This window comes from Choloepus didactylus, chromosome 3, assembly GCF_015220235.1.
Source record: "Choloepus didactylus isolate mChoDid1 chromosome 3, mChoDid1.pri, whole genome shotgun sequence".
NCBI lineage: Eukaryota > Metazoa > Chordata > Mammalia > Pilosa > Megalonychidae > Choloepus > Choloepus didactylus.
In genome coordinates, this window is record NC_051309.1 from 191049024 (window position 1) to 191075576 (window position 26553).

At 38.0% G+C, this 26553-nt stretch overlaps 1 protein-coding gene across 5 annotated transcripts in view; it reads left to right on the top strand.

Annotated features, from left to right (window-relative positions):
• The window catches only part of WDR17 (WD repeat domain 17), a 149454-nt gene that overhangs the window by 69803 nt on the left and 53098 nt on the right, over positions 1-26553 (top strand). For all 5 annotated transcript variants that reach the window (XM_037831043.1, XM_037831046.1, XM_037831047.1 and 2 more), the window contains one exon: positions 17947-18069. In XM_037831043.1, coding sequence (XP_037686971.1) covers positions 17947-18069 — 123 coding nt within the window. The remainder of the gene's footprint in view (positions 1-17946; positions 18070-26553) is intronic.

Genomic DNA, 26553 nt, shown 5'->3' on the forward strand with positions numbered 1-26553 from the left:
CCTTCTTTTATGAATAGTTGACCTTTTGTGATGTATCTCACTGGTCCTTTTCTTATTCTGTTTCTGTATATTTTTAAAATGCTTACTTCATGTTACCCTGTAATTCACAGCCTCCATCTATAGCCTACTAATTTGAAAAGATACCAACTTAACTTCAATAGCCTACAAATTCTCTATCCCCACATCCTCCATTTCCCTCTGTAGGTAGTTGTTGTCCATTACCTCTTTGTATTTTGCATGCCCATCATTAGGAAGTATGAATTTTTCCTATTCAATTGTATTCTTTCTCTTGTGGGAATTAAAGAGTAGAGTTATATTTTGAGGATACACTACTATTGGGTTTTGCATTCACCTTTTAGTTACCTTTTCTGAAGATCCTCCCTTCTTCACACTGCTCTAAGCCATTCTTTCTTATCTTTTCCTTTCAACCTGAAGAACTTCCTTTAGAAATTCTTGTAGGGCAAGTCTTTTGGTTATGAGCTGTCTCACTTTCTGTCTGTCTGTGAATTTTAAACTCATTTGTGAAGGACAGTTTTTCCAGATAAAGAATTTTGGGTTGGCAGTTTTTCTCTTTCAGCACTTTAAATGTATCATTCTCACCTCCATGGTTTCTGATGAGAAATCAGACTTAATCTTATTGTGGTTCCCATATATGTGATAAATTACCTTTCTCTTGTTGCTTTCAGAATTCTTTCTTTATATTTGGCATTTGACTTTCTGTCTCAGAGAAGGCCTGTTAGGGTTTATTCAAATAGGAGTATGTTGTGCTTTTTGGACATGTATATTTATGTCTTTCATAAGAATTGGGAAATTTTCAGCCATTATTTCCTGAAATATTATTTCTGCCCCTTTCCATTCTTTTCTTTCTGGGACTCCCATAATGTGTATGTTTGTATGCTTCATGCTGTCACTCAGTGTCTGAGGCACTGCTCATTTTTTTTTTTTCCTATTCTTTTCTCTATCTGTTCTTCTGAATCCATGATATTGATTTTTCTGTCTTCTAGTTCAGTGATTCTTCTTTCTGTTGAAATCTGATGTTGTATGCCTCTAGTGTATTTTTAATCTCCATTATTATGTCTTTCATCCCCATAATTTTTGTTGTGTTGCTTTTTAAACTTTCTAATTCTTGTTTTTGCTCACACATTGTCTTCTTAACATCCTTTAGGTCTGTATCCACCCAGCAGTTTATTTCTATCCATATTTTCCCTCATCTCCTTTAGAGAAGATTTGTTTGAACTTCTTTGATTAGTTGCTCCAAATACTGTGTCTCCTCTGAAGTTTTAATTTGTTCCCTTAACTGAGCCATATCTAGCTGTTTCTTTGTATGGCTTGTGATTTTTTTGCTGATGTCTATGTATCTGACTATTTGCTATGCTGATTCTGAAGGTACGTTTCTTCCTTTTGCCTTGGGTATTATAGTAGATTGGCTAAGTGTTAAGTCTCTTGTTTGTTGTGTGGTCCAACTTTTCTTGGACCTTTAGAGTAGTCTGTGTTTAACTGTTCAAATTTTATCAGCTCTTCTGTACCTGATTATTGCCTTGGATAAGTGGTACAACTTTTAAGATTGCCCTTTTATGTGCAATCATTTCCCCTCCCAGAGAAAGCTTCCTTTCCTCTCTTCCTTCTCCAGGAATCCTGATTTGTTCTGTTTGTTTTATGCAGAGTTTTCTCCCCAGCTCAGATGATGTTTAGATTCTTTCCCTTACTCAGTGATCCCTTTTCCTTACACTTTTAGGTTCTGGGACCTCTCCTGATTTACAGTAGTACAGACCCCCTCCTCCTTTTTTTCCCATGAGGATTTTCTGACTCTGGTTACTACCTTGTCTTAGTTTGCTAATGCTGCAGAATGCAAAACACCAGAGATGGACTGGCTTTTATAAAAAGGGGGTTTATTTGGCTATACAGTTACAGTCTTAAGGCCATAAAGTGTCCAAGGTAACACATCAGTAATCAGGTACCTTCACTGGAGGATGGCAAATGGCGTCCGGAAAACATCTGTTAGCTGGGAAGGCACGTGGCTGGCGTCTGCTTCAAAGTTCTGGTTTCAAAATGGCTTTCTCCCAGGACATTCCTCTCTAGCAAGCTTGCTCTTCTTCAAAACGTCACTCACAGCTGCACTCCGTCCAGTCTCTTTGAGTCAGCATGTTTTATATGGCTCCACTGATCAAGGCCCACCCTGAATGGGTGGGGTCACACCTCCATGGGAGTATCCCACCAAAGTCACCACCCACAGCTGGGTGGGGCACATTCCAAGCAAATCTAATCAGCACCAAAACCTCTGTCCCACAAGACCACAAAGATAATGGCATTTGGGGGACAAAATACATTCAAACCGGCACATACCTCATTAGGGTATTCTTCCCCAAGGAGCTAAACGGTATCAATGCAGAATGGCCCATTTTTTGTTGAGGTAATCCAGCAACTGGAGATGGGGTTGGGAGTATGTACTTCATGCTAACAGCTCTGGCACAGTTTCTCGTTTTTCTTTTTCCTGAGGGCACTTTTCTGTGTTGTATTACTCAGCTGCTTTTGTTCCATCCATGATCTCTGTGGACTTGGTCCCTTTGCCTGCATACATGTAGCGTTCTAACTCTCTGCTGTGAGTGGCTCCATGGTCTGGAAGAACATGGGCCGTGCTGCCTCTGTGTGACTGTTAAGCTGCTTGGGACTGTGTAAAGGGGAGGGATCTGGACTGTAGGTCCAGGACATAAATCTCTTACCTGTCTGTGGCGGCTTTTTTCTTTTCCTTTGATTCAGCATTGGTTTAGTCCTTCTTCAGTCTTTATCATCCTGAAAATTTCCAAGCAAGTGGAATTTGTCCTTTTATTAGTTGTTTCTGAGGGGTACTTTTCCAGGAAATCCCTTACATTGCTATGTTGATGATGTTACTCCCCAACTGAATTTTTAATGCAATTTTATTGAGATATAGTCACATACCAGAAAATCATCCAAAGTGTACAGTGGTTCACAGTGTCATGATATAGTTGTGCATACATCACCACAATCAACTTTTGAACATTTTCATTACTCCAAAAAAATAAAAATAAGTATAAAAATAAAAAAGAACACCCAAAACATCCCATATGCCTTATACCCCGTTGTTTATTTATTTTTTTGTCTTTGTTTTCTTACTCATCTGTCAATACACTAGATAAAGGGAATGTCAGTTATAAGGTTTTCACAATTACACAGTCACACCTTAAGAGCTATATGGTATACAGCCATCTTCAAAAATCAATGCTACTGGATTATAGTCCAACAGTTTTAAGTATTTCCTTCTAACTATTCTAGTACACTAAAAACTACAAAGGGATATCTATATGTCACATAAGAATAACCTACAGAATGACCTTTTGACTCTATTTGAGATCTCTCAGCCACTGGAACTATTTTGTTTTATTTCTCTTCCCACTTTGGTCCAAGAAGTCTTTCTCAATCCCGCAATGCCAGAGCCACACTCATCCCTGGGAGTCATGTCCCACATTGCCAGGGAGATTTACACCCTTGAGAGTCATGTCCCACATAGGGAGGAGGGCAGTGAGTTTACTGCCGAGTTGGCTTAGAAATGCCACATCTGAGCTACAAAAGAGGTTCTCTAGGGTGACTATTAGGCATAATTGTGATCACGCTTAGCTTCTCCTCTGCAGGAATAAGTTTCAAAAGGTCAGTCCCCAAGATCTAGGGCTTGGCCTATTAAATTGGTTGTTCCCAGTGCTTGTGAGAATATTAGGAATTCCTCAGGTGGAAAGATTTACTATTTCTACATTTTTCCCTTAAAGGGGCTGTGCAAATACATTTTTATTTTTTGCCCAAATTACTCTGGTATTTATCGGGGCATCACACTAACCTGTACAGACCAACCAGATCTCACTCCCTATTTAAGGTTCCATGTAATTTTGGTGTTCAAATAAACTGACCATACAAGTTAAATTATATAATGTGCTACAGAAAATATAAATTTTGCACCAAATAAACATCTTTCTTTGTTCTCACACAGAAGTTGAAGTTTTAAAACACAGTTAATATCCTTTACCTTTTAGTCTGTTTTGCTGTAGTCCTAACCAGATCAGCTTCATTCTTATCTCTAATTGAAATCTGATCTCTTTTTCACCTTTTTTAACAGTTGCTTCATGTGTGATACTGACTTTCATAGCTGCAGAATTCTAGCTTTGAATATCAGGTGTCACACAGATACCTGAAGTTCCAGGGGATGACCAGGTTATACACAAAGAACCCAGCATCTCAAACTTAGAAATAACCTTAAAAACTCAGGAGTAGATGTGACTGCTGTAAGAACTTTAGGCACCTTTACAACAAGCCTTCCCCTGATACCCTATGCTCTCAAATTCAATTCTCAGTGTTTGTATGTTATATTCAGTCCACATTACTGAGGCGTTATGATATTAGCCTTTTCATTCTGGCTTATTTCACTTAACATACTGTCCTCAAGTTTTATTCATCCAATTGCATGCCTCACAACTTAATTCCTTCTTGCAGCCACTTAATATTCTATTATATGCATAACCACATTTTGCCCCTCTGTTCAACAGTTGATGTTCCCTTATACTACCTCCATCCATTGCAAATTGTGAACAGTGCTGCCATAAATACCAGTGTGAAAATGTCCATTCAAATTATTTTCAGTTCTTCTAAGTATATACATACTAGAGGAGTTGCAGGATCATATGGCAACCCTATACTTGGCCTTCTGTGGAACCACCACACTGCCTTCCAGATGGGCTGCCTCATTCTACTTCCTTACCAACACTGAATAGGTACAACCCTCTCCCCACATTTTCTCTAGCACTTGTATCTTTCTGTTTATTTTTTAAACAGTTTTATTCACACACCATACAATCCATCCTAATTAAACAATCATTGGTTCCACAGTCTATATAAGGATATTTCCATTTCTTCCACAGAGAAAGAAGAGGAAAAAAATGAATCAAAAATAAAAAATAATATAATAAAATAAAAAGGAGAAACGACAACACCAGGAATCCCATACCCTTCCCTTATATCCCACTGTTATTGATATTTAGCTTTTGTATATTGTTTTTGTTACAATTCATGGAAGAATATTAAAATGTTACTATTAACTATACACTCTAATTTGCATTGATTGTATTTTTCCATATACCTCCCATTTTTAACACCTTGCAATGTTGACATTCATTTGTTCCCCTTCATTTGAAAACTTTCTTATATTTTTGCATTTAATCACCATCATTTCCACTCTAGGTTTCAGTAAATTATACAGTCCCAGTATTTATCTTCTGTCTTTCTTTCTGGTGTGATACCTTCCCATAGCTTTCTTCTTCCAACCATACTCTCACTCAGCTTTGTTCATTGTACTTACAATATTGTGCCATTGTCTACCATTTTGTCTTTGATTTTATCTGTCCTATCTTATTTTATTTTTATTTTCTCTCTATCTCTCTTTTTACCCTTACTGATAGTCTTCATTTCTATACTCTTCTCCAGACCTCTCTCTCCTGTCTTTTCCTGTCTTTCTATAGTGCTCCCTTTACTATTTCTTGTAGAGCAGATCTCTTGTTCACGAACTCTCTCAGTGTCTGTTTTTCTGAAAATATTTTAAACTCTCCCACATTTTTTGAAGGACAGTTTTGCCTGATATAGAATTCTTTGTGGCAGTTTCTCGCATCAGTATCTTAAATATATCATACCACTGCTTTTTCACTTCCATGGTTTGTGTGGTGAAATCTGCACAGTGTTAATGAGCTTCTCTTGTATGTGATGGATCGCTTTTCTTTTGCTGCTTTCAGATTTCCCTTTGTCTTGACATCTGTCAGTCTGATTAGTAAGGGTCTTGGTGTAGGTCTAGTTGAATCTGTTCTGTTTGAGGCATGCTGTGTTTCTTGGATCTGCAATTTTATGTCTTTTGTTAGAGATGGGAAATTTTCAGTGGTTATTTCCTCCATTATTCTTCTCTTCTCCTTCTGGGACACTCATGACATGTATATTTGTGTGCTTCATGTTGTCATTCAGTTCTCTGAGGCCCTGCTCATATTTTTCCATTCTTTTCCCTATCTGAGGATTTCTGAGGTCCTGTCCTCTAGCTCACTAATTCATTCTTCTGCCTCTTCAAATCTGCTTTTGTAAGTCTCCATTGTGTTTTTCATCTCCTCTGTTGTGCCTTTCATCCCCATAAATTCTGCCAATTATTTTTTCAGACTTTTGAATTCTTCCTTATGTTTGCCCAATGCGTTATTTATATTCTTCATCACTTTTGCCATATCTTACCTCAACTCATTGATTTGTATTTGAATTGATTTAGCATGTTTGTTTGAACATCTTTAGTTATTTCAACTCCTATGTATCATTTGAAGTGTTAGTTTTTTCCCCTGACTGGGCCATATCTTTGTTTTTCCTAGTGTGACTTGCAATTTTTTTGTTGGTGTGTAGGCACCTGGTTTCCTTGGTTTATTCTAGAGGTTGTTTTCACTCTTTTACCTAGGGTTTTCTTGTTGGTTGGCTTTGTTCTCTATCTGTTCTTTGTTGTTCAGTTCAACTTATTCTAAACCTCTAGCCAAGCTTTTGTTTAACTGATCAGAATTTTTGAGCTCTTGTTATTCTGGCTCTTGCCATGCCTATGTGGCACCTTTTTATACAAGGAGGATCTACCCAAATATGATTTGTCCCAATCAGATTTTGCCAGACAAGACAGGCTCAGGTCAGAGGAGGAGGGTGAAATCAGTACCAAGTTTCCCTGAGGATGAGACCCAGCAAGTTGTCAGAGTTTTCCTGTGATGCCTGTAGACCCTGTGTGTTCTAGTTTGCTAATGCTGCCAGAATGCAAAACACCAGAAATGAACTGGCTTTTATAAAGGGGGTTTATTTGGTTACAAGGTTACAGTCCTAAGGCCACAAAGTGTCCAAGGTAATGCATAAACAATTGAGTACCTTCACTGGAGGATGGCCAATGGCATCCAGAAAACGCCCGTCAGCTGGGAAGGCACATGGCTGGCGTTTGCTCCAGAGTTCTGGTTTCAAAATGGCTTTCTCCCAGGACATTCTTCTTTAAGCCACAGTTCCTCAAAAATGTCACTCTTAGTTGCTCTTGAGGCATTTTTCCTCTCTTAGCTTCTCTGGAGCAAAATTCTACTTTCAACAGCCATCTTCAAACCATTTCTCATCTGCAACTCCTTTCTCAGCTCCTGTGCATTCTTCAAAGTGTCCCTCTTGGCCGTAGCAAGCTTGCTCTTCTGTCTGATCTTATATATTGCTCCAGTAATTTAATTCAGATCTACCCTGAATGGGTGGGCCAACACTTCCATGGAAATTATCCAATCAGAGTCATCACCCACAGTTGGGTGGTGCACATCTCCATGGAAACATTCAAAGAATTGCAATCTAATTAACACTAATAGGTCTGCCCACATAAGATTACATCAAAGATAATGGCATTTGGGGGGACATAATACATTCAAACTGGCACACTGTGCTTTTCCCATCCTGTCCTGCAGGTGTCACTTGTCAGCTCACAGCTACCCCCCTGGCATAAAGGGCTGCAGTGTCTTTAATTATCAGTACATTCTGTCCCTGCCAGGGGCATTCTTTGGACTGTGAGTCAGAAGTCAAGCTATATCTGTTTCTGTCCCCTCCTCTCCCCCCACCCAGCCTCTGTGGTCTGAATTCTCTGAAGGAGGGCTGCCACTTGAGCTGGACCCTGCCTCCCCTTTTCTTGGGGAATATATGCCCTTTAGGGAATTATTTTCTTCACTTGACTCCTTTGCTTTTTCTCTCAGATCTATCTTAACTCCACAATTGCCTGCGCCAGTGCTGACAATTGAAAATGCCTGAGGCTGTGTCTATTGAGCTACTTAGAAGAGAGGGAGAAAGGGGGGGGGAATAAATCCCCTTTTCAGAGCCAGTCCCCAGCCCCCCAGTTTCATCAACCAAGAGCTGGATTTAATTATTTACTTCCTGGCTGTATGTGCCTATGTGCCCCTTTTCTTTGGGCACAGTCTGTTTCCAGTGTTTTGCACTCAGCTGACTCCAAAAGCCTCTGATATTATTTACTTTTTTATGTTTCCATCAGCCCTGCCTCCTCTCTATTGGGGGAGACCTCAGGTTTCCTTTCCTGCTTGCTCTGGGTTTGTCTTTGCTCATAGCTTGTATTCAGTAATCCGAATTTGTCAATTGAAGCTGTGGTTGCACCTTGGTTGAGCTTCCTTCCCTTGCTCCTAGAACATACTGCTTCTTTTTCCCACAGGGAAGTGTTCCAACTCAACTTGCCATGCCACTGAGGGAGAATTGCCAGCCACCGCCATTAGGGGGCTTTACTTAAGTTCTATGCTGTGGCCTCTACCCTTTCACCCATTTCATACTGGTATACAATGTGTGTCTGATCATGTATGTCTCCCAAAAAGTTGTTCCAGACTGTTTACTAGTTGTTCCTGGCTGTTTACTAGCTGCCGTAGAGTACTAACTAAATTCCACACCTCTCTATGCTGCCATCTTCCCTTGCCTCTCTCAGTTGATTTTTGACAAGGGTGACAAAGACACTGAATGGGGAAAGAATAGTCTTTTCAACCAGTGGTTCCAGGAAAACTGGAAATCCATATATGAAGTAAAGAAATTGGAACCCTTCCTCACCCCATATACAAAAATTAATCAAAATGTGTCAGTGACCTAATTATTAGAGCAAAAACCATACAACTCTTAGAAGAAAACACAGGCGGAATTTTCAGTACCTGTACAGAGCAATGGATTTTGGATAGGAGAGCAAAAACACAAGCAACAATAGGAAAATAGGTAAATTTGACTTTATCCAAATTAAAAACTTCCGTGTATCAAAGAAATTTATCAAGAAGGTAAGGAGACAACTTACAGATGGGGAGAAAATATTTTCCAAAAATGTATCTGGAGGAGAACCTAAGATGGCAGCTGGGAGAGACAGGGCAAAAAAAAAAAAAAAAAAAAAAAAAAAAACCTCCGTGAAAAATACTAAATAAAAGCCAGAAAGTCACCAAGAACACCACTTCCAGTGATGCACCAGCTGGACAAGGTCTGCTAAATCCACAGGGACCATACTCTTGGTGAAACCAGGAGTCTGCATTCTGAAACCAGTGAGTAAGCCTGCTGAATGTCTGGCAGTCACTCTGTGGTGTGGGGAAACCATGGGGTGGCATTTGGAGGCAGACTAGTTTGTTTTTAAAAAAAAACAAAAGTGGCTGCAGATACGGCAGCGAGAACTGCACAGTGAAGTGTGGCAGGAAAGGGCTGTGCGAACACCTCAATATCTGGCATGGAAGATAGCCTTTCACGCACCAGCTGCTAATTGTCTCAGAGTGAGGCAGGTAGAGGTGAGCCAAAAGGGGAAAATAACCATGCCCTTTGTAGCCATCTTCCTGACAGTTTGGGAACGCTCCTGCCCGGTGTCAAAGCCACAGCCTAGAGCTGTGCCAAAAAACCCAGTGCAACAGGAAGTGTTTACAGCAACACACACATGCCACAATATCCCACAGCTAATTGTCCCAGACCTGGGAAGGCAGAGCTGTGTGGAAAAGGGTAAATTAACGCCCCCCATACAGCCATCCTTACAGCAGGCTGGGAATGCACCCACACAGTCCGGCGGCCCAGAACTTCCCTTGAGGGACGGTGCACACTTGTGATGTAGCACAACCTTCCCTCAGCAAAGGCCCTAAAAGGGCCCGGCTTGGAAGAGGTACCCCTTCTGAAATCCCAGGGACGATACGCCAATACCAAGGACTTGTGGATCAGCGGCAGAGACAATCTGTGGTGAAACTGAAATGAAGTTTTAGACTCTTGCAACAGCCTTAAATCTCCAGGAACACCTGGGAGGTTTGATTATTAAAGCTGCCCTCTCTCCCTAACTGCTCAGACACAAGCCCCACATTCAGGGCGGACAGGACCAAAAACACACCCAAACTTGGTGCACCATTTGGACCCCAGAAGAATCAGACCCCCACACACCACAAAGACAAAGTTGGGGAGAACTGACTTGAGGGGATTAGGTGACTCGCAGATGCCACTGGCTGGTTAGTTAGAGAAAGTGTACTCCACCAAGCTGTAGATCTGACAAATTAGAGATTAGTCTTTGAATGATCCTACATATCCTAAAAGAACCTTATCAAGTAAAGCAAATGCCAAGAGGCCAAAAACAACAGAAAATTTTAAAGCATATGAAAAAACCAGACGATATGGGTAACCCAAACCCAAACACCCAAATCAAAAGATCAGAGGAGACACAGTACTTGGAGCAATTAATCAAAGAACTAAAGACAAACAGTGAGAGCATGGCACAGGATATAAAGGACCTGAAGAAGAGCATAGCACAGGATATAAAGGACATGAAGAAGACCCTAGAAGAGCATAAAGAAGAAATTGCAGGAGTAAATAAAAAAATAGATGATCTTATGGAAATAAACTGTTGACCAAATTAAAAAGATTCTGGATACTCATAGTACAAGACTAGAGGAAGCTGAAAAATGAATCAGTGACCTTGAGGGCCACAGAATGGAAAATGAAAGAACAAAAGAAAGAGTGGGGAAAAGAATTGAAAAAATTGAAATGGACCTCAAGGATATGATAGATAAAATAAAACATCCAAATATAAGACTCATTGGTGTCCCAGAAGGGGAAGAGAAGGGTAAAGGTGTAGAAAGAATACTCAAAGAAATTGTTGGGGAAAACTTCTACACAATATAAATACGCAAAGCATAAATGCCCAGTGAACTCCAAATAGAATAAATCCAAATAAACCCACTCCAAGACGTATTCTGATCAGACTGTCAGATACTGAGGAGAAGGAGCAAGTTCTGAAAGCAGCAAGAGAAAGGCAATTCACCACATACAAAGGAAATAATATAAGACTAAGGAGTGACTACTCAGTAGCCACCATGGAGGCAAGAAGGCAGTGGCATGACATATTTAAAATTCTGAGAGAGAAAAATTTCCGACCAAGAATACTTTATCCAGGAAAACTCTCCTTTAAATTTGAGGGAGAGCTTAAATTTTTCACATACAAACAAATCCTGAGAGATTTTGCTAATTAAAGACCTGCCCTACTTCAGATACTAAAGGAAGCCCTACAGACAGAGAAACAAAGAAAGGAGAGAGAGATCTGGAGAAAGGTTCAGTACTAAAGAGATTCAATATTGGTTCATTAAAGGACAATAGGAGAGAAAGGGAAAAAATATCTGACAAACATAAACCAAAGTATAGGATGGCTGATTCAAGAAAAGCCTTCACAGTAACAACATTGTAAATGGATTAAACTCCCCAATTAAAAGATGTAAATTGCCAGAATGGATCAAAAAAATATGAACCATCAATATGTTGCATAGAAGAGACTCATCTTAGACACAGGAACACAAAGAAATTGAAAGTGAAAGGATGGGAAAAAATATTCCGTGCAAGCTACAGCCAAAAGAAAGCAGGAGTAGCAATATTAATCTCAGATAAAATAGACTTTAAATGCAAGGATGTTATGAGAGACAAAGAAGGCCACTATGTACTAATAAAAGGGGCAATTCAACAAGTAGAAATAACAATCATAAATGTTTATGCACCCAATCATGGTGCCACAAAATACATGAGACGAATGCTGACGATGTTTCCACAATAATTGTGGGAGACTTCAACACATCACTCTCTCCTATAGATAGATCAACCAGATAGAAGACCAGTAAGGAAACTGAAAACCTAAACAATCAGATAAATGAATTTGATTTAACAGACATATATAGAACATTACATCCCAAATCACCAGGATACACATCCTTCTCTAGTGATCACGGAACTTTCTCCAGAATAGACCATATGCTGGGACACGAGACAAGCCTCAATAAATTAAAAAAAATTGAAATTATTCAAAGCACATTCTCTGACCACAGTGGAATACAATTAGAAGTCAATAGCCATCAAAGACTTAGAAAATTCACAAGCCCCTGGAGGTTAAACAACACACTCCTAAAATAAATGGTTTATAATGTAGAATGTAGGGGAACTAGCGATGGAGAGCAGTTGGTGAAGGGGGAATGATAACCCAATAAGAACAGATAAGCTATCATGGGTGAGTTTAATGTTCTGGGAATGCCCAGGAATGACTATGGTTTGTTAATTTCTGGTGGGTGTGGTGGGAACAAGTTCACAGAAATGTTGCTGTATTGGACTATTTTCTTGGGGTAGAGTAGGAACATGTTGGACTCCCTTGTTACGATTTGTTTGAAATTTTTTTTTATTATGTTTTTTTAAAAAAATTTTTATATAGTTGATTTAAAAAAAGATTTAATTGAAAAACAAACAAACAAACAATGAAAAAAATATGCAGGGCCCCCTTGAGGAGCTGGTGGAGTACGCAGGGGTGTTGGGCTCCCCCACCTTGATGGGTGCCGATGTGCTCACAGACACAGGGGACTAGTGGTTTGATGGGCTGAGCCCTCTACCACAGGACTTCCCCTTGGGAAGAATGTTGCTACAAAGGAGAGGCTAGACCTCCCTATAATTGTGGCTAAGAGCCTCCTCCCAAATGCCTCTTTGTTGCTCAGATGTGGCCCTCTCTCTCTAGCTAAGCCAACTTGAAAGGTGAAATCACTGCCCTCCCCTCTACATGGGATCAGACACCCAGGGGAGTGAATCCCCCTGGCAACGTGGACTGTGACTCCCAGGGAGGAAATAAACCTGGCATCGTGGAATGGAGAACATCTTCTTGACCAAAACGGGGATGTGAAAGGAAATGAAATAAGCTTCAGTGGCAGAGAGACTCCAAAAGGAGCCGAGAGGTCACTCTGGTGGGCACTCTTACGCACAATATAGACAACTGTTTTTGGGTTCTAATGAATTGGAATAGCTAGCAGTAAATACCTGAAACTATCAAACTACAACCCAGAACCCATGAATCTTGAAGATAATTGTATAAAAATGTAGCTTATGAGGGGTGACCATGTGATTGGGAAAGCCATATGGACCACACTTCCCCTTTGTCTCATTTATGGATGGATGAGTAGAAAAATGAGGGAAGAAAAAAAAAAGGAGAAAAAGGCACCCAGTGTTCTTTTTTATTTTAATTGTTCTTTTTCACTATAATTTTTATTCTTATTATTTGTGTGTGTGTGGTAATGAAAATGTCAAAAATTAATTTTGGTGATGAGTGCACAGCTATATAATAGTACAGTAAACAATTGAATGTACGCTTTGTTTTGTATGACTGCATGGTATGTGAATATATCTCAGTAAATATGAATAAAAATAATGTATCTGATCAGGGTTTAGTATCCAAATACACAATGATTCTTACAAGTGAACAACAAAAAGACAACCCAATTAAACAAGTGGGCAAAGGACTTGAATAGACTTTTCTCCTAAAAAGATAATATACATGACCAATAACCACATGAAAAGATGGTCAGCATCATTAGGGATGTTGCAGATCATCAGGGAAATGGAAATCAAAACCATCAGGATATACCATTTCACACCTACTAGGATAGCTCTTATTTTTTCAAAAAGTTCTTCTCAGTAATGTTTAATGATTTCCAGTAATTTTCCATTTTCTGTATCTCATACATATCATGTTAGATTTATTTTTATGTCATATTTTTTATTCTACTGTAAATGGTAGCTTTATTTCTAATTACATGCTGCTAATTTATGGAAAAACTATTTTTGTTGTGTTTAATTTGCAAATTTTCTAAGCCAACTTATTAGTTCTGAGTTTTTTTTTAAATAGTACCTTAGTATTTTCTATGCAGCCAAACATGCAATATGCAAATAAAGACATTTTCCTTTTTCCTTTTCCAGTTTATATACCTTTTATTTCCTTTTCTTGTCTTATTAAAATTGCTAGGACCCATTTCATTGTTTATTAGACATGGTGAGAGCTGACATCTTTGCATTATTTTCAATAGGGAAAATGCATTCAGTCTTTGTTAAATATGATGTAGGTTCATAAATGCTCTCTATCAAATTGCAGAAGTTCCCTTCTAGTTCTGGTGTGATGAGACTTTATCATAAATGGGTATAGGATTTTGTTAAATTTGTTTACTGCATCTCCTGAGGTAAGGTATGTTTTTTTCTTTCTTTTTTTAAATTTTTTTGATACGGTGGATTATATTGATGATTTTAGATTGTTGCACCAACCTTGGATTTCTGAGAAAAAAAATCCACTTGGTTAAATGTTACTATCCTTTTTATATACTAATAGATTGGTTTCCCTAAAATTTGTTTTTCTACATTTTTTATTGTGAAATACAATATATATACAGGATAGTGATAACTTTCAAAGTACAATTTAACAAGTAGTTAGAGAGAGAATTTCAAACACTGTTATGGGTTACAGTTCCACAATTTCAGTTATTTTCTTATTGTGAAATGTATCATATATACAGAAAGGTGTTAACTTCAAAGTAGAATTTAAGTAGTTATATAGGTAATTTCAAGGGATGTTATGGGTTACATTTCCGCAGTTTGAATTACTTCCTTATTGTAAAATACATCGTATATACAGAACAGTGATAAGTTTTAAAGTACAATTTAATGAGTAGCTATAGAACAGATTTCAAAGAATGTTATGGTTTGCAATTCTGTCATTTCAGTTACTTCCTTCTAGCTATTCTAATACCCTAGAATCTAAAAAAATGTATTAATATAAAAATTCAGTGTTCATAATCCTTTGTTAAATCCTGTCTTGTCAGTTGCTACACCTTCCTCTTGTTTAATCACTCTCTCGACTTTCAGGGATGTGTAGATAGTGACCACCCTAACTTGTTCATATTAGAAAGAGGTGTCAGCGTTATGGGGAAGGGGACTGTATCTGGTTGATGTTCTTGAACAGAATGTTGCCTCTGGGTTTTGGGACTTATCTGGCATAGGAACACTTTGAAGAATTTAAGTTTCTGAAAAATAAACTTAGTGAAACTTTTATAGCATCTCTAAAGTTAGAGACCTAGGTATTTCAGGACTACTGTTGGTTAGGGCTTGGCATACTGTGGCCATTTGGCATATCTAACTGGAACTTGCATAAGAGTAATCTCCGGTATAGCCACTCAACTCTACTTGAAATCTCTTAGCCACTGTAGCCTTATTTAGTTACCTTTCTTTTCTCCCTTTTGGTCAAGAAGGCATTTTCAGTCCCTTGATGTTAGGGCCAGGCTCATTCCTAGGAATTGTGTCCCACATCACCAGGGAGATTCATTCCCCTGGGAGTTATGTCCCATGAAAGGGGGAGGCTAATGTATTTATTTGCAGAGTTGAACTTAGAGAGATAAAGGCCACATCTGAGCAACAAAAGAGATTCTCTCTGGAGGTACTTCTTAGGCATAATTATAGATAGGCTTAGCCTCCCTTTTATAGCCATAAGCTTCAGAAGAGCAAGTCTTAAGATGGAGACCTTGACTTATTAATTTCACATAGTATATGTTCTGTCCAAGATAAACAGTGTCTCACATTAACTTCACTTATGTACAATTATCATCACTCTTAATTTTAAACAAGTATCATAACACAAAACACCCCAAAGCTCTAATCAGCTAATTATTTATCCCTAGTATTAGTGTAGTACTGGTAAGGTATTCCTATTAAATATAGTCTATAATATTCCATGGGTTGTTTTCCTATATACTACTCTGTTAACTCTTTGTACCAGGGTCATACCTTAGAATTATAGGTATTGTTCATCAATTGGATTATACGTATCAGTGCCACACTGAAGGCAAACTTAGTCGAAAGTGGTTGTTGAAAGTCATATATCCCACAGATTAGCACTACAAATATAAATAAGTGTTTACATGATTTCCTAAAATTTTTAGGATTTTTCATATATGTTCAGGAGGTATATTGCTTTGTTGCTATTGTTTTTTGTTTTATTCTTTTCATTTTAATATCTTTGCCTGGTTTTGATAGCAAGAAATTCTGGCATAATAGAATAAATTGGGAATGATTTTCTCCTGTTCTCATTTCCGGAACAGTTTGTTTAAAACTGGCCTGATTTCGTCCTTAAATACGTGGGAATTGATGATTAAAGTGATTGGACCTGGAGTTTTCTTTGTGGAGACTTTTATCTATGAGTTGATTTTTTTTTTTTTTTACTAGATGTAAGATTGTCTGTTTCTTCTTGAGTGAGTTTTAGTAGTTTGTGTCTTTCAAGAAATTGGTCCACTTCATCTTTTGAGTTCATTGACTTTCTCTATTGTTTTTCTGTTTTCTATTTCATTGATTTCTGCTCTCAATTTTATTATTTCCTCCCTTCTTTTTGCTTACTTTTAATTTGCTATTATTTTCTAGGTTTTTAGGTGGAAGCTGGTTGATCATTAATTGGAGATCTTTCTTATTTTATTGCTATAAATTTCTTGCTAACCACTACTATACCTGCCTCTCACAAATTTTGATAGGTTGTATTTTTATTTTCACACAATTCAAAGCATTTTCTAATTTATTTATTTATTTTTTTACTTGTGGATATTTGGAAAATAGTATCCATCAAATATTTTTGAAGAAATGAATTTTTTCTTTTTATAAATGTAAAAGAATTTAAAAAAATCAGAGGTTAGAAGGTAAAAATGAGACTCCTTTGATCACTACTAGTGAAAGACAAAACTAAATCTGGGACAAAATTAGCAAAGGCCGTTGTTCTAGTTTGCTAATGCTGCTGGAATGCAAAACACCAGAGATGGATTGGCTTTTATAAAAGGGGGTTTATTTGGTTACACAGTTACAGTCTCAAGGCTATAAAGTGTCCAAGGTAACACATCAGCAATTGGGTACCTTCACTAAGGATGGCCAATGGTGTCCAGAAAACCTCTGTTAGCTGGGAAGGCACGTGGCTGGCGTCTGCTCCAAAGTTCTGGTGTCAAAATGGCTTTCTCCCAGGACGTTCCTCTCTAGGCTTCAGTTCCTCAAAAATGTCATTCTTAGTTGCACTTGGGATGTTTGTCCTCTCTTAGCTTCTCCAGAGCAAAAGTCTGCTTTCAATGGCCGTCTTCAACTGTCTCTCATCTGCAGCTTCTGTGCTTTCTTCAGAATGTCCCTCTTGCCTGTAGCTCTTCTTCAAAACATCACTCAGAGCTGCACTGAGTTCCTTCTGTTATGTCAGCTCATTTATTTGGTTCCACTGATCAGCTTAAGCCCACCCTGAATGGGTGGAGCAACACCTACATGGAAATTATCCAATCAGAGTCATCACCCACAGCTGAGTGGGGCGCATTCCAAAGAAACACTCAAAGAAATCTAATCAAAACTGATAACGTCTGCCCACACAAGATTACATCAAAGATAATGGCGTTTGGGGGACACAATATATTCAAACTGGCACAGCTGTTTAGTCATAAGTTTAAGCAAGGGAACCCATCTGCCCTGACCTTTGTTTCAGCAGGCATTTCAAGTTGTTAGCAAAGATATCATGCTTTATAGAGTAAAAAGAAAATATCCTGAAACAATCTGATTGGCAAATGTTCTAATTCATTAAGGTGGGATTTTTGGAAAAGCAGGATAGGGAGTTTCTAACTGGTCTTCAGGTACATTTGACAGTCCTTTTTGGCTGCAAGTGGAAAAGCAAAGAGTTTAAGAACATTACAAAAGAGGAAGGAATAGTCCTTGCTGAGGATAGAGGTTTTCTGTACCTGGCCATTTCCTAGAACAATTGGAGATCAATCAGTTGTTTTTTTTTGGTGAAATTATCTTAATGATCTTTAGGGGTGGGGAAGCTGCCATGACAAACAATATCTCACCCACTTTAATGAGTAAACACATAGGAAAAATTAAAAAACCATACCCCAAATTTCAAAATTGTATACTATTTTAGCTCCTTCTTTGTACACTCTGTGGTACTATTGTTAAAAGGGTATCAATAAGTTGTCCTAAAATGTTGCAAGTCGAAGTTTTTGTTATTACTTTTGTGTCTTGGCAATTTGGTTGTAAACCTAATTTTTTTTAATATAATGCCTTTTTTCCTGATCGCACTAGATTCTCAAGTGGGTGTTTTACGCATTTGGAATGTTTCAAGAACAACACCTATTGATAATTTTAAATTGAAGAAAACAGGATTTCACTGCTTGCATGTCCTTAGATCTCCTCCAAGGAAAAAATGTAAGTGAAAATATTATCAAATATTATTAAAATATCATATTTACTGCTATTGAATAAAATGTCTAATATTGTGACATAAGCATATCAAATCTATATGTTACTGAAGAGCAATTTTAAAAAATAGTCTTTGAAACTATATGCCAAAGTTACAATCATTACTAAATATGACTAAAATGAATATATTTAGAGTCAAACCACATTTTTAAAATGCTATTAAACACGAGTATCCAGATAATCTCAAATCATCTAAATGGGGAAAATGAATCAATGATATTGGCAAAAATAGAAATATCAAGAATAGTGGGATTAAAGAACATTGGTCTTAACTAGGAGACTTTATTTTTTAAACCTGGCTCTTTTGAAATTCATACACTTTATAATAGAGTTGATGTAACCTAAATGTTAAAAATATAGAATCCAGAAGAATATATTCCAAGTTTCAGTACCACTAATAACTGGATTAGTAGTATTGTGGATGTTCTATATGTTCCTTGTTTATTTTTGTCTGTTTTTTTTTCTCATTAGTATTCATTGCTTCCATAGTGAAGAAAAAATAAAACACACTAAGCCATAAAAGAAAAAAATCTGAATATTTTGGGTAGCTTTAGAATTAGGAATTTTCCTAAATGTAAGGGAAAATACCCCATCTAATTCCTAAGTCAGTCATATTTGCTCTGCACGTTTAGTTGTGTTCCCATTTTTGTGTGGACCATAAAAAACATGAGAAAGGGAATTTAGTGATTGAAAAATCTACAGTAATTGTTACTCCTCACTATTGTCTACCTTTATAATATGCTAAATAATTAGCAATTGCTATTCAAAGTAATGCTATTTTGGCTAGCAAATTTAATATTTAATTTATTTAAATAATGCAATTAGTGTAAAATCTCTATTTCAACCTTCAGCCTTTCCAGAAATTCAAACTTTTCTGAGGAATCCTAACACTTCTAGCCCATGTAAGCTCTAGAGTCTTGAAATTTTAGAATTGGAGACTGACATTGTTTATATATACTGCAATTTTCCTTCATTGTTTGTTTAGTGGCTATGAATTTACATATCATGGGATGACTGAAAGATCACAGATTTTTTCCATTCATAATTTTTTTCTTTTTATAAAAGCAGGCCATGACTATTAAAGAAAAATCAGAAAACATGAAGAAGTACATACCAGTCTACTCACTTTTGAGTAATACCTTTCAGATCACAGATTTTTGAAATCTAGTTTTTTCCCCCATTTTTTTTTCATGTAATAGGAAGTGTGGAGTAAGAACAATCAGCTGAAAATGAAATTTAAAAGTGTTGGACTTACCACCAAATTCTAAAATGAAAATAAATTTTACATAGATAGGTGCATGGAGGATGTCAAAACCACCCAAAATGTCACCAAATTAAATATTAGAAAAACCAATCAAAGAGCATATTGATTTTTTTAATCTTCATTTTATTGAGATATATTCACGTACCATGCAGTCATACAAAACAAATCGTACATTCGATTTTTCACAGTATCATTACATAGTTGTACATTCATCACCTAAATCAATCCCTGACACCTTCATTAGCACACACAAAAAACATAATAAGAATAATAATTACAGTGAAAAACAGCAATTGAAGTAAAAAAGAACACTGGGTACCTTTGTCTGTTTGTTTATTTGTTTCCTTCCCCTATTTTTCTACTCATCCATCCATAAACTAGACAAAGTGGAGTGTGGTCCTTATGGTTTTCCCAATCCCATTGTCACCCCTCATAAGCTACATTTTTATACAATTGTCATCGAGATTCATGGGTTCTGGGTTGTAGTTTGATAGTTTCAGGTATCCACCACCAGCTACCCCAATTCTTTAGAACCTAAAAAGGGTTGTCTAAATTGTGCATAAGAGTGCCCACCAGAGTGACCTCTCGGCTCCTTTTGGAATCTCTCTGCTACTGAAGCTTATTTCATTTCCTTTCACATCCCCCTTTTGGTCAAGAAGATGTTCTCCATCCCACGATGTCAGGTCTACATTCCTCCCCGGGAGTCATATTCCACGTTGCCAGGGAGATTCACTCCCCTGGGTGTCTGATCCCACGTAGAGGGGAGGGCAGTGATTTCACCTTTCAAGTTGGCTTAGCTAGAGAGAGAGGGCCACATCTGAGCAACAAAGAGGCATTCGGGAGGAGGCTCTTAGGCACAATTATAGGGAGGCCTAGCCTCTCCTTTGCAGCAACCGTCTTCCCAAGGGTAAAACCTACGGTAGAGGGCTCAACCCATCAAACCACCAGTTCCCTATGTCTGTGGTCATGTTAGCAACCATTGAGGTGGGGTAGGCCAGTACCCCTGCATTCTCCACAGGCTCCTCAAGGGGGCACTACATATTTTTTTCCTTGTTTTTTTTTTTTTTTAACCTTTTTAAATCAACTGTATGGAAAAAAAAAATTAAAAAAAAAAACGAAAAAAAAACAAAAAAGAAAAACATACAATAAAAGAACATTTCAAAGAGACCATAACAAGGGAGTAAGAAAAAGACAACTAACCTAAGATAACTGCTTTACTTCCAACCCGTTCCTACTTTACCCCAAGAAAGTTACATAATATAGCAACATTTCTGTGAACTTGCTCCTACTATATCCATCAGAAATTAACAGACCATAGTCATTCCTGGGCATCACCAGAACGTTAAATAGTATATCTGTTCTTCTTGGATTACTGTTCCCCCTTCCTTAATTGCTCTCAATTGCTAGTTCCCCTACATTCTACATTATAAACCATTCATTTTACATTTTTCAAAGTTCACATTAGTGGTAGCATATAATATTTCTCTTTCTGTGCCTGGCTTATTTCGCTCAGCATTATGTCTTCAAGGTTCATCCATGTTGTCATATGTTTCACGAGGTCATTCCTTCTTACTGCCGTGTAGTGTTCCATCGTGTGTATATACCACATTTTATTTATCCACTCATCTGTTGAAGGACATTTGGGTTGTTTCCATCTCTTGGCAATTGTGAATAATGCTGCTATGAACATTGGCATGCAGATATCTGTTCGTGTCACTGCTTTCCGATCTTCCGGGTATATACCGAGAAGTGCAATCGCTGGATCGAATGGTAACTCTATTTCTAGTGTTCTAAGGAACTGCCAGACTGACTTTCAGAGTGGCTGAACCATTATACAGTCCCACCAACAATGAATAAGAGTTCCAGTTTCTCCACATCCCCTCCAGCATTTGTAGTTTCCTGTTTGTTTAATGGCTGCCACTCTAATAGGTGTTAGATGGTATCTCATTGTGGTCTTAATTTGCATCTCTCTAATAGCTAGTGAAGCTGAACATTTTTTCATGTGTTTCTTGGCCATTTGTATTTCCTCTTCAGAGAACTGCCTTTTCATATCTTTTGCCCATTTTATAATTGGGCTGTCTGTACTATTGTCATTGAGTTGTAGGATTTCTTTATATATGCAAGATATCAGTCTTTTATCAGATACATGGTTTCCAAAAATTTTTTCCCATTGAGTTGGCTGCCTCTTTACCTTTTTGAGAAATTCCTTTGAGGTGCAGAAACTTCTAAGCTTGAGGAGTTCCCATTTATCTATTTTCTCTTTTGTTGCTTGTGCTTTGGGTGTAAAGTCTAGGAAGTGGCTGCCTAATACAAGGTCTTGAAGATGTTTTCCTACATTATCTTCTAGGAGTTTTATGGTACTTTCTTTTATATTGAGATCTTTCATCCATTTTGAGTTAATTTTTGTGTAGGGTGTGAGGTAAGGGTCCTCTTTCATTCTTTTCGATATGGATATCCAACTCTCCCAGCCCCATTTGTTGAATAGACCATTATGACTCAGTTCAGTGACTTTGGGGGCCTTATCAAAGATCAGTCGGCCATAGATCTGAGGGTCTATCTCTGAATTCTCAATTCGATTCCATTGATCTATATGTCTATCTTTGTGCCAGTGCCATGCTGTTTTGACAACTGTGGTTTTATAATAAGCTTCAAAGTCAGGGAGTGTAAGTCCTCCCACTTCGTTTTTCTTTTTTTAGAGTGTCTTTAGCAATTCGAGGCATCTTCCCTTTCCAAATAAATTTGGTAACTAGCTTTTCCAAGTCTGCAAAGTAGGTTGTTGGAATTTTGATTGGGATTGCATTGAATCTGTAGATGAGTTTGCGTAGAATTGACATTTTAATGACATTTAGCATTCCTATCCATGAACATGGAATATTTTTCCATCTTTTAAGGTCCCCTTCTATTTCTTTTAGTAGAGTTATGTAGTTTTCTTTGTATAGGTCTTTTACATCTTTGGTTAAGTTTATTCCTAGGTACTTGATTTTTTTAGTTGCTATTGAAAATGGTATCTTTTTCTTGAGTGTCTCTTCAGTTTGTTCATTTCTAGCATATAGAAACATTACTGACTTATGTGCATTAATCTTGTATCCCGCTACTTTGCTAAATTTGTTTATTAGCTCTAGTAGCTGTATCGTCGATTTCTCAGGGTTTTCCAGATATAAGATCATATCATCTGCAAACAATGACAGTTTTACTTGTTCTTTTCTGATTTGGATGCCTTTTATTTCTTTGTCTTGCCGGATTGCCCTGGCTAGCACTTCCAGCACAATGTTGAATAACAGTGGTGACAGTGGGCATCCTTGTCTTGTTCCTGATCTTAGAGGGAAGGCTTTCAGTTTCTCACCATTGAGTACTATGCTGGCTGTGGGTTTTTCATATATGCTCTTTATCATGTTGAGGAAGTTTCCTTCAATTCCTACCTTTTGAAGTGTTTTTATCAAAAATGGATGTTGGATTTTGTCAAATGCCTTTTCAGCATCTATTGAGATGATCAATTGATTTTTCCCTTTTGACTTTTTAATGTGTTGTAATACATTGATTGATTTTCTTATGTTGAACCATCCTTGCATACCTGGAATGAACCCCACTTGGTCATGGTGTATGATTTTTTTAATGTGTCTTTAGATTCGATTTGCAAGTATTTTCTTGAGGAATTTTTGCATCTATATTCATTAGGGAGATTGGCCGGTAGTTTTCCTTTTTTGTAGCGTCTTTGCCTGGTTTTGATATTAGATTGATGTTAGCTTCATAAAATGAGTTAGGTAGTGTTCCATTTTCTTCAATGTTTTGAAAGAGTTTGACTAAGATTGGTGTCAGTTCTTTCTGGAAAGTTTGGTAGAATTCCCCTGTGAAGCCACCTGGCCCTGGGCATTTATTTGTGGGAAGATTTTTGATGACTGATTGGATCTCTTTGCTTGTGATGGGTTGATTGAGGTCTTCTATTTCTTCTCTGGTCAGTCTAGGTTGTTCATGTGTTTCCAGGAAGTTGTCCATTTCCTCTACATTATCCAGTTTGTTGCCATACAGTTGTTCATAGTATCCTCTTATAATTTTTTTAATTTCTTCAAGATCTGCAGTTATGTCACCTTTTTCATTCATTATTTTGTTTATATGGGTCTTCTCTCTTTTTGATTTTGTCAGTGTAGCTAGGGGCTTGTCAATCTTGTTGATATTCTCAAAGAACCAACTTTTGGTGCTATTTATCCTCTCTATTGTTTTTTTGTTCTCTGTCATTTATTTCTGCTTTAATCCTTGTTATTTCTTTTCTTCTACTTGGTTTAGGATTGGTTTGCTGTTCATTTTCTAGCTTCTTCAGTTGATCCATTAGTTCTTTGATTTTGGCTCTTTCTTCCTTTTTAATATACGCGTTTAGTGCTATAAATTTCCCCCTCAGCACTGCTTTTGCTGCATCACATAGGTTTTGGTATGTTGTGTTCTCATTTTCATTCGTCTCTATATATTTAGCAATTTCTCTTGCTATTTCTTCTTTAACCCACCGATTGTTTAGGAGTGTGTTGTTTAACCTCCAGGTTTTTGTGAATTTTCTAAGTCTCTGATGGTTATTGACTTCTAATTGTATTCCATTGTGGTCAGAGAATGTGGTTTGAATAATTTCAATCTTTTTAAATTTATTGAGGCTTGTTTTATGTCCCAGCATATGATCTATTCTGGAGAAAGTTCCATGAGCACTAGAAAAGTATGTGTATCCTGGTGATTTGGGATGTAATGTCCTGTAGATGTCTGTTAAATCTAATTCATTTATCAGATTGTTTAGGTTTTCAATTTCCTTATTGGTCTTCTGTCTGGTTGATCTATCTATAGGAGAGAGTGATGTGTTGAAGTCTCCCACAATTATTGTGGAAACATCAATTGCTTCCTTTAGTTTTGCCAGTGTTTCTCTCGTGTATTTTGTGGCACCTTGATTGGGTGCATAGACATTTATGATTGTTATTTCTTCTTGTTGAATTGCCCCTTTTATTAGTATGTAGTGGCCTTCTTTGTCTCTCAAAACATCCCTGCATTTAAAGTGTATTTTATCTGAGATTAATATTGCTACACCTGCTTTCTTTTGGCTGTAGCTTGCATGAAATATTTTTTTCCATCCTTTCACTTTCAATTTCTTTGTGTCCCTGTGTCTAAGATGAGTCTCTTTTATGCAACGTACTTGCGGTCGCGGTTACTGCTTCTGGGGGGAGTGGCGGCCGGTAGCGGAGCCCTCAGCTCTCGGGGCTGCTTAAAGGGTACCGGCGGCAGGGGCTCTTTCCCGGAGGCGAGGGCGAGGCGGAGGACTTGGCCAGGTCCTCGGCGGGAGGCGTGCAAGGTGTGGAGGGCGGCGATAAGGACAAGACACTCTTCATCCAGTAGGAGTATGCGCCAAAGAGATTTATTCAGGGGTGATCACAGGTTATATAGGCTGGTAAGAAGGGCAGGGCTGGAAAGGAGGTGAAGTAGCCTTAAATGGCAATACTGAAGGGAGAGGGGCTAGGATTGGTTCTGAGAGGACGCAGGAGCCGTTGCAGCGGGCGGGAGTTGTTCTGGCCACGGTGCATGCGCGCTGGCGGTGGCAGGAGTTGCCTTGGCACAGGGGAGTGTGCGGGTAAGATAAGGAAGTGGGGAAAGGGCGGTTGGGAGAAAGGCGGTTTCCTCCGGCAAGCCTCCCCTGCCCGTGACATTTTGGGTGAGGAAAAGGGAGCTGCCTTGACCTCGCTCCCCAGGCTCGGGGGGGCTGCAGAGGGCACTAACGCCCGTACCTACTACCCTCCCCAGGGGGTGATATCAGGTCCCCTGGCCCAGGCCTGGTAAGTCGAGGTACAAGCTCAGTCACCCGCAGTACTGATGGTTCATTTTTTTTTTATCCATTCTGTGAATCTATATCTTTTAATTGGGGAGTTTAATCCATTTACATTCAACGTTATAACCGTGAAGGCATTTCTTGAATCAGCTATCTTATCCTTTGGTTTATGTTTGTCATATATATTTTTCCCCTCTCTCTATTAATATCCTTTATTGTACCCATACCGAATCTCTTTAGTACTGAACCTTTCTCCAAGTCTCTCTGTCCTTTCTTTGTTTCTCTGTCTGTAGGGCTCCCTTTAGTATCTCCAGTAGGGCAGGTCTCTTGTTAGCAAATTCTCTCAGCATTTGTTCGTCTGTGAAAAATTTAAGCTCTCCCTCAAATTTGAAGGAGAGCTTTGCTGGATAAAGTATTGTTGGTTGGAAATTTTTCTCACTCAGAATTTTAAATATATCGTGCCACTGCCTTCTCGCCTCCATGGTGGCTGCTGAGTAGTCACTACTTAGTCTTATGCTGTTTCCTTTGTATGTGGTGAATTGCTTTTCTCTTGGTGCTTTCAGAACTTGCTCCTTCTCTTCCGTGTTTGACAGTGTGATCAGAATATGTCTCGGAGTGGGTTTATTTGGATTTATTCTATTTGGAGTTCGCTGAGCATTTATGATTTGTGTATTTATGGTGTTTAGAAGATTTGGGAAGTTTTCCCCAACAATTTCTTAGAATACTCTTCCTAGACCTTTACCCTTTTCTTCCCCTTCTGGAACACCAATGAGTCTTATATTCGGACATTTTATATTATCTATCATATCCCTGAGGTCCGTTTCGATTTTTTCAATTTTTTTCCCCATTCTTTCTTTTATGCTTTCATTTTCCATTCTGTCATCTTCCAGGTCACTGATTCGTTGTTCAACTTCCTCTAGTCTTGTATTATGAGTGTCCAGAATCTTTTTAATTTGGTCAACAGTTTCTTTAATTCCCATAAGATCATCTATTTTTTTATTTAGTCTTGCAATGTCTTCTTTATGCTCTTCTAGGGTCTTCTTGATATCCTTTGTATTCCGTACTATGGTCTCATTGTTCATCTCTTTGAGTAGCTGCTCTAGGTGCTGTGTCTCTTCTGGTCTTTTGATTTGGGTGCTTGGGCTTGGGTTATCCATATCGTCTGTTTTTTTCATATGCTTTATAATTTTCTGTTGTTTTTGGCCTCTTGGCATTTGCTGAAGTTGATAGGGTTCTTTTAGTATTTGTAGACCAATTGAAGTCCTTATCTCTAATTTATCAGATCTACAGCTTCATGGAGTATACTTTCTCTAACTAACCAGTAGGTGGCGTCCACGAGCCATATTGATTTTTAACCTAACTGTCTTAAATTGCA